At 40.0% G+C, this 17,665-nt stretch overlaps 1 protein-coding gene across 1 annotated transcript; it reads left to right on the forward strand.

Moving 5' to 3' along the window:
- Window positions 1-381: 381 nt before the first annotated feature.
- On the forward strand, window positions 382-17,217 carry ext2 (exostosin glycosyltransferase 2). The gene is made up of 15 exons (XM_028402420.1): window positions 382-518; window positions 937-1,279; window positions 1,360-1,583; window positions 1,754-1,843; window positions 3,746-3,862; window positions 4,034-4,229; window positions 4,562-4,701; window positions 4,792-4,885; window positions 8,221-8,352; window positions 11,080-11,269; window positions 13,365-13,531; window positions 14,090-14,233; window positions 14,370-14,498; window positions 15,192-15,274; window positions 16,023-17,217. The coding sequence occupies exons 2-15, from the start codon at window positions 965-967 to the stop codon at window positions 16,159-16,161; spliced, it is 2,160 nt and encodes a 719-aa protein (XP_028258221.1). The 5' UTR covers window positions 382-518; window positions 937-964; the 3' UTR covers window positions 16,162-17,217.
- Window positions 17,218-17,665: the final 448 nt, after the last annotated feature.

Genomic DNA, 17,665 nt, shown 5'->3' on the forward strand with positions numbered 1-17,665 from the left:
CTATGAAAAAAATATGAATTTGTGTCGTAACTCTTCGGCAGGTTTTCTGGATCTTTTTTACATTAGGATACAGTTTAGCTAGAGTATAAATGTCTTATTTGTTGAGTACTTGCAGTCATGTTTCTCAAAGACTGCATATTTTTTTAAATATAAATACAGGTTGCGCAAAGGATGTGTATTTGTAGATAGCTGGGATCAGCTCAGGCCCCCCGTGCCCCTGCACTGCAGCACAAAGCGGGTTCAGAAGACGGATGGATGGAAGCTGGCAGTGTTCAAAGCAGGCGTAAGTGTAAGTGTACTCATTACTAACACTAGAGGGAAGCAAAGTACAGTTGCTGCGGACTCGCCATTCAAAACTAAAGAAGAACAACTTCCGGTGGACACAGAGGATTTCCTATGCTTGGGCTAATGTTAGCTTGAAGCTAGGTTAGCACCAACACTGGATTTACAAGTGTAGCGTGTTGTTTGATTGGTTGCCATGAATTAATGCCTAACTGCCGCATCCGCTAAACGTCTCGGTGAGTAAAATATGATATTAAGGCGTTATACACTTAATCTTGTTTACTCGGCGTTTTATCATTTACGGTTACAAGTTGACGACAGTAAAGTAGCTAAGCACGAATGTTTACACAGCTGATGTAGCTAACTACTAGGTTACGCTAGCTAGGGAAGTTAACTTCCAGTTTATTCCTGGATAAACAGCATAATAAACCCTGTTAGTTGAGTCACAGTCCGCTTTGTAGCGCTTTAAGGTGAAATTTCTTACCTCTCGACATTGTTTCGGTTGCATTTAAAACGCATGTGGCTGCGTTCATAGCAAAGGCTTTGAAAATGAGTGTTTTGACATTATGGGAGTTTTCTATGCATTTGAGGTTACACGTCACATTGTGTGAATAGTACATAACGGTGTCATTGATCAGAACCCTGTGTTCGCAGCGGCTGGTTGGACAGGGAGCTGTCAGAGATGTATACCTCGGGCAAGTACAGCTCGCGGGGCCCTGCTCTCATCCCGCGGATGAAAACCAAGCACCGCATATACTACATCACCCTCTTTTCTGTGGTGCTGCTTGGACTCATCGCCACCGGGATGTTTCAATTCTGGCCCCACTCCATTGAGTCCACAGCTGACTGGACCCTTGATAAACGAAGTGTCCACGACGCACCTCTCATTCGACTACCTGTCTCCAGTCCCATACCTGAGAGGGGAGACCTCAGCTGTCGAATGCACACGTGTTTTGATGTATACAGATGTGGATACAATCCCAAAAACAAAATCAAGGTAACATTAATATCAATGAGCTTCAATATTATTGGACCCTTCATTGCTTAAATTACTATTGAAATGACTGCTTTTTGTAGGTCTACATCTATCCCCTGCAGAGGTTTGTGGATGAATTGGGGGTTCCCATCAGCAGCACTGGGCTGTCTAGAGAATACAACGACCTGCTCAGTGCCATCTCAGACAGTGACTTTTACACAGATGATGTCACCAGGGCTTGTCTTTTTATCCCATCTATTGATGTGCTCAATCAGAACTCCCTGCGGATAAGGGAGACCGCTCAGGCTTTGGCAATGCTACCAAGGTAAACATTTACACTACACCAGTTTTTAACCATGCTGTAGTAATTACCTCCTGTGCATAATTTAGTAGTTCAATTAACATTTATCTCAAGCCTCAAAAGACTACCGGTACTTAAGACAGCTTCAGTTGTTCATATATTCTGTTCATTATCTTGTTTAATTTTTTTGCTAGGTGGGACAAAGGGATGAATCACCTACTTTTTAACATGTTACCTGGAGGACCTCCAGACTATAACACTGCATTGGATGTGCCCCGAGACAGGTAAATACAGTAAATCCCTAAGGTGCTGTTTTTAGTGCTTAAGTGCTGCCTACTCAATCAGATGAATTACAGAAATTTACATATAAAATCATAGTACATTTTGCAACTAAGACTGAAAAATTATTTGGCATTTAATATTATGTAATTGTAAGTGGCATTGTGCTAGAAGTGAGGATTTAATAGTGATTTACAAGCTAGTAGAAATTAATGCAATTTATATAATATATAATTTAATATATATAAATAAAGTTTGCCCACTGACAAAGAAATGATCAGTCTACAATTTAAATGGTAGGTTTATTGAACAGTGAAAGACAAAACAATAACAAAAAAATGAAATGAATGAAATAAGAATTTGATCTCCTATCAATCAGCAAGATTTCTGGCTTTTATGTGTCGAGCTGACAATGGGAGCCCTCTCAGCTTGTTACCTGTATAAAAGACACCTGTCCACAGAAGCGGTCAATCTGGATTACAAACTCTTCACTATGGCCAAAACCAAAGAGCTTTCCAAGGATGTTAGGGACAAGACTGTGGACCTACACAAGGCTGGAATTGGCTACAAGACCATCACCAAGCAGCTGGGTGAGAAGGTGACAACAGTTGGTGCAATTATTCGCAAATGGAAGAAACATAAAATCTAATCTGCCTCGGTCTTGAGCTCCATGCAAGATCTCACCTTGTGAAGTATCAGTAATAATGAGAACAGTGAGGAATCAGCCCAGAACTACTCGGGAGGAACTTGTCAATGATCTTAAGGCAGATGGGACCACAGTCACCAAGAAAACAGTTGGTAGCACACTATCTGCTGCCTATGAACACTGTCCCCACCATCAGTCATGAAAGTAGAAATATAATGCTTTGGGGGTGTTCAGGGTGTCTGCCAAGGGTACAGGACATCTGCACTGCATCAAAGGGAGGATGTATGGGGCCATGTACATGTGTAGTCAAATCTTGGTTGAGAACCTCCTTCCCTCAGCCAGGGCATTGAAAATGGGTTGTGGGTGGGTATTCCAGCATGACAATCATCTACGGCAAGGGCAACTAAGAATTGTCTCAAGAAGAAGCATATTAAGGTCTGGGGAGTGGCCTAGTCAGTCTCCAGACCTTAATCCCATAGAAAATCTGTGGAGAGAGCTGAAGGTTCGAGTTGCCACGAAACATTAATGACTTGGAGAGGATCTGCAAAGAGGAGTGGGACGAAATCCCCCCTGAGATGTGTGCAAACCTTGTGGCCAGTTGACCTCTGTGATTGCCAACAAAGTACTAAAGCACATTTTCCGAAGGGATCAAATACTTATTTTGTTAATAAAAATGCAAATTAATTTATAACTTTTTTAAAATGCATTTTTCTGGATTTTTGTTATTGTTCTGTCTCTTACTGTTCAGATAAACCCTTGAAATTATAGACTGATCATTGCTTTGTTAGTTGACAAAATAACAGGCGTTAAAATATTTTTTTTTCTAACTGTAGGCCTTTAGTTGACATTTTTAAATTTAGTTGTATTTACCTGCAAATAATTATGTTTTCTAAGACGTTCCATAGATTAGAAGGACTGTTAAGTATGGAAGATGTTAAGTTTATGAACATGCAGAGTTAGCTGTGAAGAATTTCCTGGACTCGTCCAGTTGAGGTCCATTTGGCATAGAGCCTCATCAGACCCAGGTGTAGTGTGGTGGTATGTTTCCACTTTATGTTCAGTGCACATGAGAATAGAACAAAGTACAAAATGTTTTTAATCATGTTATGTATTTTATGGCACATGTTAACCAGGGAACTATTTGGTGTCTTGTATTGGCATTGCTTGGTGCAAACTGAACAAAAAGTGAATAATTGAAATAGTGTTGCATGTTGAGATCCCTATTGTGTGAAGGTATTTTTACAGAAAGTGTATGTTTCAGAGCGCTTTTGGCTGGAGGTGGCTTCTCTACATGGACCTACAGACAAGGTTATGATGTCAGCATCCCAGTTTACAGCCCCCTTTCTGCAGATGTTGAGCTTCCCGAGAGGCAGCCTGGGTGAGGACATGCAACATATTAACTAATTTGTGTATCACTTAATGGAAAAAAAACACAATAGAAGTATATTTGTTGGTAACAATTGCAATGTATGTCTTGAAGTTGTAGTAAGGAGTAGTTTATAGTCGATAAGAAATGACTCAAACAGTAGCACTCTTTGTATTTTCCCAGACCACGCCGCTACTTTATTCTCTCTTCTCAAACTGCGATTCATCGAGAATATCGCGCTGAACTGGAGCGCTTGAAGGAAGAAAATGGAGAAGCACTACTCCTCCTGGACAAGTGTAGCAACCTCTCCCAGGGTGCTGCATCTGCTCGAAAACGGTGCTACAAGGGACAAGTATATGACTACCCACAGATCCTGCAGGTGGGTCGATCAAAAGTCGAAAAGTTGCACTATTATCTTTCTAAAATCCAGTCAGTACTCAGGGTTATGTTTTACAACTCGAAAACTGATTTTACATGTTCCTCTACAAGTTCCTGTAGTAGTAAAAGGCATACATAGTTTATCAGGAAAAAGGAGGAAAACTTTTTGTGAGATGGAATTTGCTGTCTAAAAACTAAAAGTGGAACTAATTTACTATTTTGCGGCCGTTATTCAATAAAAATGAGCAAAGTCCAAAAAAATTAGAAGACCCTGTTTTTACAACTAGACATCCCGTGTCATATTGGTAATTTTCTTTCAACATGTCTTGACAGGAGTCCTCCTTCTGTGTGGTCTTGCGAGGGGCACGATTGGGTCAGGCTGCCCTCAGTGATGTGCTGCAGGCTGGCTGTGTCCCTGTCATCCTGGCTGACTCCTACATTCTGCCATTCTCTGAAGTGCTTGACTGGAAAAGGTCTGCCCACATCCTAGAACTGTGCAAAAACAATGGTTTGAGAGCCTGTCATTTGCTCTTGACTAATGCAGTGTTACTGTCGTTGCACAGGGCATCTGTGGTCATTCCAGAGGAGAAGCTATCTGAGATGTATACTATCTTAAAAAGCATTCCTCACAGACAAGTTGAAGAAATGCAGAGACAGGTAAGACCCATATTATTGAACTCAAAAGAAAACAATTTGAAGCAATGTTATGCTGAACTAAGGTGGCTAACATTTGGTCGTGGTTTGAGAATTCAGATTGACATGGTGGTCAGAGGTCTTGTCACTATAGAGGTAGAGCACGCTCATCTCATGTCTAAGATGTGCCTGTTTCTAGCGAACTAACTAATGTAGTCTATGGAAGCCAAAACAAATTTTATGTGATGTGCAAACGACAGAATTTTGGATACCAACTTCGCTTTTTGTAAGTTTAAATTTCCTTCTATGCTCAGTTTAGATTTTAAAAGGCTCTCACAAGACTCAACTGTGTTGATTTTAGCTTGAGTGAAATGCACAGAAGACGGCTCAGTCCTTTTCCATTTGATATCTGCATTGAGCCACAATAAACAAAGTGAAAGCAGCCATGAGAGAAGTGCACCAGCTCAGCTGCTCCTCATTCCCTTGTATCAACTCTAGTCCATTTACCAATTATATTTGCCAAACAGACATTTTAGGCCAAGGGCTCAGAGATGGGCTTGGGATAGGATTACACCAGACAAGCTCAAAAACATGGCTTGCTTGTCAGGTTGTGGAGTTGGGTGGGGGGTATACTGCTGTGTGCATAGGATTGATATTGTTATTTATTTGTTGCAGTGTTCCTCTGCCTGCTCTTCCTATGCATTTAAGTTGAATGATGTTTTTTGCAAATACAACATTATAGTATTAAATTATTATCTTGTTGCCTTATGGACACTTATACATTGACAGCTTGTTAATAAAAATAGATGCATCACAATGTTTTTACCAGTTGACATCAAGTCCCCTATTTGTGTATTTGTAGTAATTACTCCTGTGCCCAAGGGCCTCTTAAGAACTTATCAGTGGACACTGGGCCACTCTAGATTGAAATTATTTACTTGATCTTTCCTTACTACATGGCTTTGGATTTATAGTTATTAAAGCTACTATTTGTGTAACATGAGCTTCTCTTTTAATGAGATTGAGCTGATGTATTTTATCAGTGTTGCCACTAGAGGGCTCAGTAGTCCTTGCTTTAAGACTGTGTGTGTTCTTAAGTGGTCTGACTTTTGCCTAATGATGATATCATCAGAATGGACGGTATACATCATTGCCCGAAAGGGAGTCCAGCGCGCTCCTCATTCTTTCCTCTACTGTTATATTGAAATTATATTTGTCAGACTAAAGATCCTGCTGGTTGTTCTAACTTTGCTGCTGTCCTCTGTAAACCACATCTTGGCTACAGCTGATGTATAGAACATGTCAAGTCAAAGCTGAACATAAGATCTAAAGAGGACTTACTAGAATCCTCTGGTGTGCCTCTCTCTTGCACAGCAAAATGTGTTTCAGGGTCCATGGGCTAGTCCTTAAACTAGGATATCATGGGGCTCACTAGCACTGTCTGTTAAGATAGAAAAAATTCTTCTTTGTGTCTCTGTTTGCTTGCTTTTGTCTTTGTCATATCGCCTCTTATGCAATTATTTCAAGATGCCAAATCGGCAAAAAACAACCAACAGGTCTGACTTGTCAAGGGTTTATGTTGCACCTGACTATCAGTTTATGGAGTCATAGCCTTTACACTGAAAGTCCTACTAGTTTTTACTTTTGTTCTTTTAAACAGCAGTGATTTACAGTGGCCAATTATTATTGATTTGTGTGTGTGCACGTTTGAATGCATGTGTGTCTGTGGAAATGTTTTGATCACAGCTAAAAGTAAAGCGCCAATAAATCTTGAGGAAAAACAATATTCCCAGCGAGCAGCTCACAGGGTTGAAACACACTTGGTTTCACTGCTGTTTTTGATTATGTCCAAAACACTAATGATTGCCTGTTTCTGTCCACAGCTCAGTGACTGCCAATTCTTGTCCATAGGTTAAATCATCTGTCAAGCACTTGACAACTTCTATTGAGTTAAACAAAGCGATTCGGGCTACCGTCAACTCGGCTATTTCTGTTCATCAATTTCACATTTTATTTTAGTGTTTTAAACAACAAAACAGTGACAGCTGGTGGAAAGTTCTTTCAATTTTGGGTTTAACCAAGAATTACATCACACGACTTTTGTGATTTAATTGCATCATTTCTGTGTATTTCAAGCTGCCAGCTAATCTCAGGCAATGATGTACTGCAGTTGCATTTTAAATCAGACATATTTTTAGTTAATGGAAATAAAATATTGTTAACTCATGTTTGCAGCTGGTATATTTGTAATGCTGCAAAATGTAGACCATAGACTAGAATAGGGAGATGGGGTAGAGGGTTCTCTTCACTCTTGCAGTGATGTCTCTCCTTCCCTGCTCATAAAAATTCCTGCAGGCGCTGGGAGAGGGTGGAGGGTGATGGTGTGGGCCCTTGGGCCAGCACAGTTTGCTTTCTACCTCCTCCCGGTCGGAACGGAAACTTTCATCACTGGCTGATTTATAGGCCGTTGGGATTCCCCTCTGAGATTAGAAAGTCTTTTTGGATTCTCCTCACCCCCTCTGTTAAAATAAATGCTGTTTTGTGCTGCTGAACATCTCGGTGTTTCACTTTGTTTATTTAACACTGGGCACTCACATTGCTCTTTGATACACATTAGTTTATGCCATGTGTCCCATTAGGAGGATACGATGGAAATATGGTAGCTGACCAAAAGTCCATATCGTCTACCCCAAAGCAGTTTGTAACTGAGGGTCATGTGCCTCCTGGCAGGAGACAGTGTTGTTAGAAGCTTCATTAACTCTTATAGGCTTCTCTCACCTCTAAACTGTCCCTTGAAGTTTTTTTTAATAGTAACAGCTCAAATACACTGCTGTAAATATACATGGACAACAAACTGGTCTTAGTTGAAAAAAAATCTCAGAAGGAAATCACCATCCAATGTGATAATGTTAGGATATAGGTTAAGGGTTCACTTATCATAAAGTCTGCTACACAAAGCAGAAATCTGTTGAAGTAAAACAGGCACACAGTCAAAAGAGATTTCATAGGGCTTCAGCAAGAGAGTTGTTGAAGGACAAGAGACTGAAGAATTGTCTTAAAAATGTGGACCAAGGGGAAATATCTGGATTTTACAGTTATGACTTCACACTAGAGATATCTTCTGTCATGACCTCACTCTGTAGCATAGAAAGAAAAAAAAAATAAATATATATATATATATATATATATATATATATATATATATATATATATATATATATATATATATATATATATATATATATATATATATATATATATATATATATATATATCATCTTACATGGTAACATCATGCCAACAGCTCATTAGTGTTTGTATGGATGCATGTTAAATATCTGTCTTCTTTCTGTCTGCAGGCACGTTGGTTCTGGGAGGCCTACTTCAGCTCTATGAAGGCTATTGGGTTGACAACACTCCAGATAATTAATGACCGCATTTATCCATATGCTGCACGCACATATGAGCAGTGGAACAATCCACCTGTCGTGGTATGTAACAGATATTTGCTGTTTGTAACTTTCAAATCTCTTTGTGTAGGGTTTGTTTTGGAATTATCTTTCAGAAGTATACTGTGAAAGCTGCCTTTTTCCAACATACAGCCAATCTATGAAGTCTCCGCTGTGCTGAGCCACTCCTTTCTAGAAGTCTTTTTATTGCAGACATCTGAATGATGCTCTTCCAGGATGGAGCTTGGCCATGCAGACGCTCACAGTGCCACATAAGCTCTCACCACACTCCTGTGCCTTGTAAATTGAAGCCTCTGTCGTACTGTGACAGTTGATGCCGTCCTTTCTGAAGAGCCACACATGCTGCACTTCACAGTTTGGTATACACCCAAAAAGCTCTGAGCCAGCCAGTTTGTGTCAGCAGTTCTGCACTCCGAGGATGCCTCCGTTGTGGTGAAAAATAAGTTCCTGTATGTCTGAGTCATTGTGTTTGTAGAGTACGCTGGATGTGAATAATAGTGCGTGTGTGTGTGTTTAGCATCCCTGTGGTTGTGGGAGTTTGTGGCTACAGACATCTTGGCTGTGCGACCATCTCTCAGGGGTTGTTAATCAGCACAGTCTGATCTTGAGTCTCCTCCATTCTCTGCCTGTGGGATAGAAGCGTAAGCATGTCAGCATGTGTGTAGATGCATAATAATGCCTTTGGATCTGTCAGTCTAGTGGATCCATGAAAATGCAAAGATTAGTGAGGTGGAAGACAAAATGAGGGTGTTTGCATGTAAGCAGGCAGTGCTCTCAATGCTTTTCAATGATTGCCATTTTAGTCCTAGTCACATGTGTGTATAAATTGAAGGTTAGCAATAAAGCAGGTGCTTCCTTCTGACCATGGCTTAGTAGGTAGCTTGTCGTTATGCTTGACAGTGTCTGCTCGCATCACAGGGTTTTGATAGAATGCCCAACCCTGAGTATATTCTTATCAGTTTTATGTTGGGCTCAAGGTTTGTCCAATCTCAGAGGAGGTTAATTGTGTCAGGTTTCAGACCTTTGTTCATTCCTGACTTAGATGGGAGATGAAGTGTGTTCTTGATGGATTCAGTGAACGGATGGTGAGAAGAACTTGCACACAGCACTAAATAAATCAGGCAGACATTTCCCCTCTCCTCCTATAGTCTTTAGGGTGGTAATTGAAAGCACATTGCCTAGGACTGCTGGTGCCTTTGGAGAGAGGGGGGTTTAGAATAGGGGACAAGTTGCTTTTTGTTTGAGATTTGTAGGTAGAGTGCAAACTTGTAATTGTTATACAAGGCATGAACTGAGACATCTCAAAGTTTAAAATTTGCCAAAAATGACATTTTTGCCGTGATTGAGACCTGGGAATATGACCGGTTGTAAAAGTTATTTTTGTCTGTGTACAAACACAGTAGTAAATGGTACAGTTAGGTACAGTTACCTCTACTTCTTGTTCATCTTATTACTGTACCTTTGAAATTGACTAAACTAAAGTATTAAGTTTAAAAAAAAAACAGTAACTCTGTTGGTCTTATAATGAGATGTGGCTTTCTTTGACTAATGACTTAAGTGGTCATAGGGCCTTTTATACTGTTTATGGCATCTGTGTGGCAATATGTATATATGTGTGGGAGCGTTACTTTAATTATTTCCCCCTTCTGTTTGTATGACAATGTGAGAACAACCACAGGGAAGTTTCCACTTGCCAGTAAAATGAATTTTTATTGGTGGTAGAGTGACTGATGTTGTGTAAAAGGCAATGGCTGTGTCTCTGTTGACAGACTTGTGTAAGGAGACACGGAGTGGGACCAAACGAAAAACAGGGTTTATGTGTACTTCAAGAAGCCCACAGATTTACTGTGTTAGATGTGCTCTCTTTAGCTCTTCTCAGACTGATTGTCACCCTAACCAGGGTGGAACATTTCGGAGCCTTTGATGATGGTTATCAGACATAGACAGTGATACTTTCTTTTAAGTGTTAAGTGCAATAGTTGCAAGATGTGGGTGTCTGTGTTTATCTTGACAATACTAAGTTAATAATAGTAGTGACACTAATAGTAAGTAATAGCGTACCTTGCTCTGGTGTAACCTTTAAACATTTTAACAGGTTTTGCATGGAGTAAACACATGCCATCAGAAAACTTTCCCGTGGCTTCCTTGCTTTAACGGTGTCATTTGATCTGAACTGGAGTCAGAGTGGCTCCCAGGATTTACAGGCCATTTTAAAGGGAAGCAAAGAAAGAAAAGCCAAGTTCCACACTGATTATAGACTTGTCACAACCTAGAAAACTTACTTCCATTTCCTACACCCTTCCTACAAAAGTTCCTTTTGTCATAATAACATCACATGAGTATTAAACTCAAGAGGATAGCCAACCTGTCTTGTTTCAGACTCCTTACTGACCTTTCTTGTCCTTCTGGCCTACTGCTTCTGTAGGGTTTACTTGGCACTGTGATGAAAGCTTTTGGCATTCTATGCTTGGCCTCTGTTAGCCACTGAGAGACATTATTTGACTGTTCCTTCTCCATTATAAAAAAAAAAATATATCCTCTTGGAAATAACCGCAGGTGACCTCACTGTCCAATAAAGGACTATTACAGCGCATTAAATCATGGAAACCATGACAAATGAGTGTGACACAGTATACATGAGGCTACCTCAACAGTAGCTTTCCACTGAAATGAAAAAGAGTAAATGACAAAAGACAAAAAAAGATGATTTTTGTCTGAATGTTTTATTTTCTCTCTCGTCTCATGTAGAAATGGTCCAGTGTCAACAGCCCTCTGTTCTTGCCACTTATCCCACCCAGAGCTCCTGGCTTCACAGCTGTGGTGCTAACGTACGATCGTGTTGAGAGTCTTTTCCGAGTCATCACAGAAATTTCCAAGGTGCCTAGCTTGGCTAAGTTGCTGGTGGTGTGGAATAACCAGAACAAGAGTCCTCCTGAAGGTGAGTGCTAAAGATTATTTTTGAATCTTTTCCAAATGAACTAGATAAACATGTTGTCACTTGTCAAAGTCAAACAAAATTTTGACTAAAGCCAAGATTATTTGACAGCTAACCGTGGAAGCCACAGTTCCTCTGACGCTGTGATACTCCCACTGGCGAGCCGACCTGCAAGTTCCAAAAACGACGTTCCAAATAAGCACTTCAGTCTGACTCTGTTAATTGTTTTACATAAAACTGACAAGGGTATCAAATCTTGAGGTAGCTTGACAGGGTATAGCCACAAAACATCCTATTTAAAAACAGCCTGCAACATTGAGTATCAAGTGAGCAATTTATTAATTTGTTCTTACAAATTTGTCCCTTAGGACAGTTGCCAGGCTGCATTTAACTGAGAATGGTAACTAACACTGAATGACTACACATGAGAGTAATACTATCTCTCTTTTTGGCTTTCTCTGTCCATGCCAAATTAAATCCTCCACTGCACTACAGATGAGTGATAACAGCTAGAGCAGCCAAGTTTCCTCTCTCCAGAATAAACAGTATCATGACATGCTGAATGCTGGAGCTTTCTGTTTCATAAAGGATGGGGGACTGAGGTGTTTAGTAACATGTTAGCCCTACATGCTAGAGTAAGAGAGTAAGGTTAGAGAGACATTCAGTACACTGGTATGAATTGTTACAGGAAAAAAAAAATCAATACATACTTGCCAGTAAAACTTTGTTTTATTCTTAACTCAGATGTGTGTTATTTTTATAGCAAGAATTAAATTGGCCCTGCTGTTGTAAGAGTTTGCTAATGTAATGATGTAGTGAGACAACTTTGAAGTGCTCCCTTGTGGCTGTGAGTTGCCTTTTCATTAGAGGCATCAGCGGCGCCTGGCTGGAGCTTTGTGTCCCATTAGAATTAACAAGAGGCCATTGACAGGTCAGACTCATGGGGCTCAGGCCAGTGTGGAGGCAGAGTTCCTCCCCATCACACCAAGCCACAATCCGATGTGTTTACAGGCTCCTGGTTTTTCCTACCCACTGTGTGTCTGAAGACAATATTTTGTAACTGGTCTGATCTGATCTGAACATCATTGTGTTTATCAGACCAGTGGCACAGAAAATCATAGCTCATTTATAAATATATTTTTGGTCACAACAAAGTGTGTAAGGTATAAAATTCCTAAAATTGCCTAATTATCACTCCTATGATCTGTTACCAATCTTGAAAGAAAAGGAGAGTGACGCCAACACTGAGAGAGCAGAAAAAAGAAACTTGAGGCATTTAAAATAGCTGTTTTCCTGACAATAGCTTTTGACAGGTGGTTAGGAGGACCAGAAACTCCTCATATAGTCTGCCAGGCCTGAGAACTGCATTAGTGAGGGGACACATTCTGTGTGATCTGCCTGCACCATAGTCCGTGCCATGGACACTGCCCAAGATCTTTGAAATGCTCCCCTGAAAAAAAAAGAAAAAAAAACACTTTGTTCATCTGCCTCATGAAGAATTGTACTGTGGTCAGATTTGCACGTGCTTGAGGTTAGTATTGTGATATGAGTCAGTGAGTAAAGTTAAACTCCCACAGTGCTATTTTCCATCACAAGCACAGACTTTAAAATCTGTCAGTGGTACTATAATAATTATTGTTTGGTCCCTGACATGTCAGAAGAAAATCCCAATCCACTGTAATCTTTTTGGATATATTGTGTGTCCATTTATCCAAGAATTATTGATGTCAATTATTGATGTGCTTGGACCAGCAAATTTTAGCCATTTTCCTTGAGGAAAAAAGGTTACGGTAATCCGTAGAGAAGATTGAAGCAAGGCGTCTGGACTTGTAGAGTTTTCTTGAAGACGTTTCGCTGCTCATCCAAGCGGCTTCATCAGTTCTAACTGGTTGTTTCCCCACCAAACAGTACGAACTGATGAAGCCGCTTGGATGAGCAGCGAAACGTCTTCAAGAAAACTCTACAAGTCCAGACGCCTTGCTTCAATCTTCTCTACGTATGATGACCTGGATGACTGAGAATCTTCATCAACATGTTACAGTAATCAATCATCAAGTGTAATGTTTACATTGTGTATATCATTTTTTTCTTGTTGCAGAGTCTCTTTGGCCAAAGATTGGTGTCCCTCTCAAAGTCGTGCGAACCAAAGAGAACAAACTGAGTAACCGTTTTTTCCCCTACGACGAGATTGAAACAGAAGCTGTCCTGGCCATTGACGATGACATCATCATGCTGACATCTGATGAACTGCAGTTTGGCTATGAGGTGAGAAAACCCACTCTTTAAAAAGAAAAACAAAATAACATACCTCCCCCACTTTTCCCGTGATGGCAGGTACTACAGAGAAACACTTCAAGTTGATCCCAGAATTTAAAGCCATTCAGGAAGATTACAGTCTCATTCTCCTGCTGAATAGTGTTTGATGTGGGAAGAATGATGACAGGTCTGAAGCTGATACTTTCCATGCGCACATACCTGCACAACCCCACTAAGCTCTTTACACTCACCTGATTCCATTTGGAAGGCATTTAATAAAATTGTGCTCAGTTTAAGGGTAATTACATAGAAATTACAGACGGCATAGAGGAGTGGTCTGTTATATTAGTGGCGTTTCTTTTGCTTCTAAGTAGAAGGATCAGCTTGTGAATAGGCTTGACAACATTCAGCTAGTTATGGAGCTATGTCTGTATGAAAGCATTTTGTATGATCATTTTGATCTCTGGGATATTTGGAAATTGGTCAGATTTGGCATAAGCCGTCAATTTTCACTTGGTACTCTTTAGCAGGATGTCAAACAGTCTGTCTTCTTCTATTTCCTGCAAGGTATGGCGGGAGTTCCCAGACAGGCTGGTGGGCTACCCAGGCCGGCTGCACCTTTGGGATCATGAAATGGGAAAGTGGAAATATGAGTCAGAGTGGACCAACGAAGTCTCTATGGTTCTTACTGGAGCTGCCTTCTATCACAAGGTAAAAGAAAGGCTAGTTTAAATTCTCTGCATCATTCACACAACTTTCTAGAGCTAGTTCCTTCCTATTATCTTTGTGTCACAATCTCATATTATCTATATAATTCAATGTTGTAAATCTGCTTTTTCTGTTCCAGTACTTTAACTATTTATACACCTACAAGATGCCGGGAGATATTAAGAACTGGGTTGACGCTCACATGAACTGTGAAGATATTGCAATGAACTTCCTGGTGGCTAACATCACAGGCAAAGCACCTATAAAGGTACATTCATAGCTCTGACTGCACTGGGTGTTTTCAGCTTGGAAGGGGGAGGCTGAAGCCTGACACAGCAGTCCAGCATCTCTGGGTCTAATCAGCTCTCACCCTCCGACATCACTGCCCCTGCCCCTCCCCCTCCCCAGTGCCCAGGTGCAGGGGCCCTAAGTTAAAGCCGACTTTAACTTTCCTTATCTGTGTGTCATTCACTGGCACTCCCCCTCTGAGTGTGTTTTTCTAAGCTTGCCGGGGCTCATGAAGGCCCTGCCGTCAAATCACAGGCTGAACACTTCTCTACACCTGCACCCGTGGTCCAACCTCCCACAATATCTTCAACTGGTTTCTCTAGAAAACACTCACCCTTTTTAACCAGCCCTGTCTCTCTGTCTTTCACTTTCTTCCATATACTCATTCAGGTTCTTGACATGAATGAATGCATGTGTATCGTCATGCACAGGCATTAGCCATAGAGTTGCTAACAGATTGAGAGAGAGAAAGAGAAAACTGAGAGAAAACCATGCACCATCTCTCTTTAACATCAGTGACAAAAATTAATGTTTCTCCACCCTGTTCTTTACATAATGTCATGTTGAATTTCACAGACTTATTTGACAGTTTATTAGCTTCTTAAACTTAGTTTTAACAAACTGTTGAAGTGAGCAGATATTAGCAGTGTGACTTTGCTCTGCTTCTGTTTAGGTGACCCCGAGGAAAAAGTTCAAGTGCCCTGAATGTACTGCCATTGATGGACTGTCCCTGGATCAGACACACATGGTTGAGAGGTATGGCAGTGAACACAGGAAAATCCCATTCTTTATTCATTATTTTATTTCTACATGTATGCTGTGTATCTGTGAGTCCAACTATAGATATAAATCACATGCATGTCTGCTTTGCTTTAGTATTTTGCATAATATCGGGACTAAAATATGTATTTTATCATTATTTTCAGTCAAATTGATGTGCGATTATAGAGAAAAAAATTGGGGAAATATTTGTTGTAGTATGCTGTTTTATATTCAGCAGCAGTCTTATTTGCCTACCACATTCTAATGCTAGAAGCTTTATCTGCTCAAGCTGCTCAGCCTGGTTTATGATTACAGTTGCAGCAGCGAGAAAAATGCACACAGTGACGTACACAGTGGGGCATTTTATAATTTCGTTTACAAGCGTCTGCTCCTATTTAAAACCTTGCAGTGATTATCTGTGAAATACAGTAAAAAATGTTACACTGCAAGCCGTCCGGTTAACATTAGATGCACTTGTTTACAAGGATCATTTCAGCAAGCCGTGCAAAGTGAGTGAATGTAGTCTCTGCATACAAGTAAACGGATTTAAAAAAAAAAAAAAAAATAGAAATGATAAACTTGCCTGAAGACAATGAAAAACCCTGCAATCATTTAAAAAAATGCAATCATTTAAAAAAAGGTAAATCACCTATATGTTGTATTTTTTTCTTTTTTGGAATCTAATAAATACATACATGATTCTACCCTGCTTTCAAATTAACCAAGTTGTTTTTTTCTATAGGTCTGAGTGCATCAACAAGTTTGCATCAGTGTTTGGAACAATGCCTCTAAAGGTGGTGGAGCACCGTGCCGACCCTGTGCTCTATAAAGACGACTTTCCAGAAAAGCTCAAGAGCTTCCCCAACATTGGCAGCCTGTAACAGATCCATTTCAGTTCAAAACCTGTCACCAACATTGTCAGTTATGTAAAGGCTTCAATATTCAGACTGAAGTGTTACCTGTGTCCTCTCAATTTGCTTTTATTTTTCCATTGAATTCAAGAAACAGTATTCACAGAAGCCACTGAGTATGATGAAAGTGGGTTTTTTTTATTGGCTTAAAGTTGTTGCCAAACATTAACTATGTGAATACTGTTACAGAAACTCCTGCTGAGGGTCATTTTGGGTCTGATTTGATTGACAGGCTGACTGATAGGAGACTTTTGGTCCTTTGCTGTTTCAGAGCTGGAAACATTTGGCTCTGGAGTCAGTGTATACACTGTATATATTAGTACTTTGCAGCAGTGCTGTATGATAGTCATAATTTATGATTTTTCAACAGTTGTACAATACGCAAAGACGCAGTAATCAATGTTGAGGTTGCATGGTATATAGTAAATGGCATATCTGTGCAGGCCTTATTCAATGTTTCAGTTGAATGTGTTGACACGCAGATGATGTACAGTAAATGTTTCACATATTTACACAGATTGGACCATCAGACAGAGCTGGTGCCATAAATCTAATATTTAGACTTGAGTAACTGCTGAATTAAAAAGAAATAAAAGGTGACGCAGATCTACTGGACCTTTTTTGATACTGCCTGAACCAGACCTTTAGTTGTGTTTAAATATAGATATTATATATTAGAAATGCAGTGGTGCTTACTGAAGCATCACTCCATGCATTATGTAGGCAGTAATTGTTTGTTTCCCTAATTCATTTTTGTGTATAAACCGTTGATGCTTCATTTTATTCTTTCCATTTTTTTCCCAGCTCCAGTATTTAGGCCGACATGTTGAGAACACTGCAGTTTTAAGATGTTATCATTGCCTTTTTTTTGTTTTTATTTGCCTTTTTTATTATTTACACAAAGTCAGTGAAACTGTTTTTAGATTGAGTGTATGCATTTAAGTGTGTGTATATTTATATTATATATATATATATATATATGACTTTGTAATACATAAATAAAGACCACACTAACATGTCTTAACATTTTAAAGTGAATTCTTTCCATGGACTTGTGAAGTGAGACTTGGATGTGGATGGGAAGATGCTGTAAGACATTTTCCTTTTTCATGTCTGCCTTTAGTTTAATCTTTGACCATCCAGAGCGGGCCGTCCGCAGCCAGTACACTGTTTCCCTCCAGCCTGTCACCTGTTGTTAATATACACTGCCTAATCCACCCTGTTCAATGTCAGCAGTTCAAAAGGGTGCAGTTCGTATTTTTGTCAACTTCAATTAGTGTGATAGTCTTGCGGGTTGTGCGATCCCATTTCAGCACTCGTGTCCCTTCAAAGAGACTGAAATGGATGGGGATTTCAGAATGTGACTACAGGGATGACACAATATTTTGGCAGGGTGGTGCAGCGCGTTAATACAGAGCAAATTCATGGGGTTTTTAACAACCTCAGACAACTTGTTCACTTGTGGCCAACCAGT

Source organism: Parambassis ranga, chromosome 3, assembly GCF_900634625.1.
Source record: "Parambassis ranga chromosome 3, fParRan2.1, whole genome shotgun sequence".
Taxonomy (NCBI): Eukaryota; Metazoa; Chordata; class Actinopteri; family Ambassidae; genus Parambassis; species Parambassis ranga.

What these genes read in the sequence shown, in the direction of transcription:
- ext2 (XM_028402420.1), top strand. Translation starts at nt 965, where the DNA reads ATGTATACCTCGGGCAAGTACAGCTCGCGGGGCCCTGCTCTCATCCCG. An exon ending in CTTCCCGAGAGGCAGCCTGG is followed by an intron (nt 3,863 to 4,033) that starts GTGAGGACATGC and finishes GTATTTTCCCAG; the next exon opens with ACCACGCCGCTACTTTATTC. An exon ending in CAGACACACATGGTTGAGAG is followed by an intron (nt 15,275 to 16,022) that starts GTATGGCAGTGA and finishes TTTTTTCTATAG; the next exon opens with GTCTGAGTGCATCAACAAGT.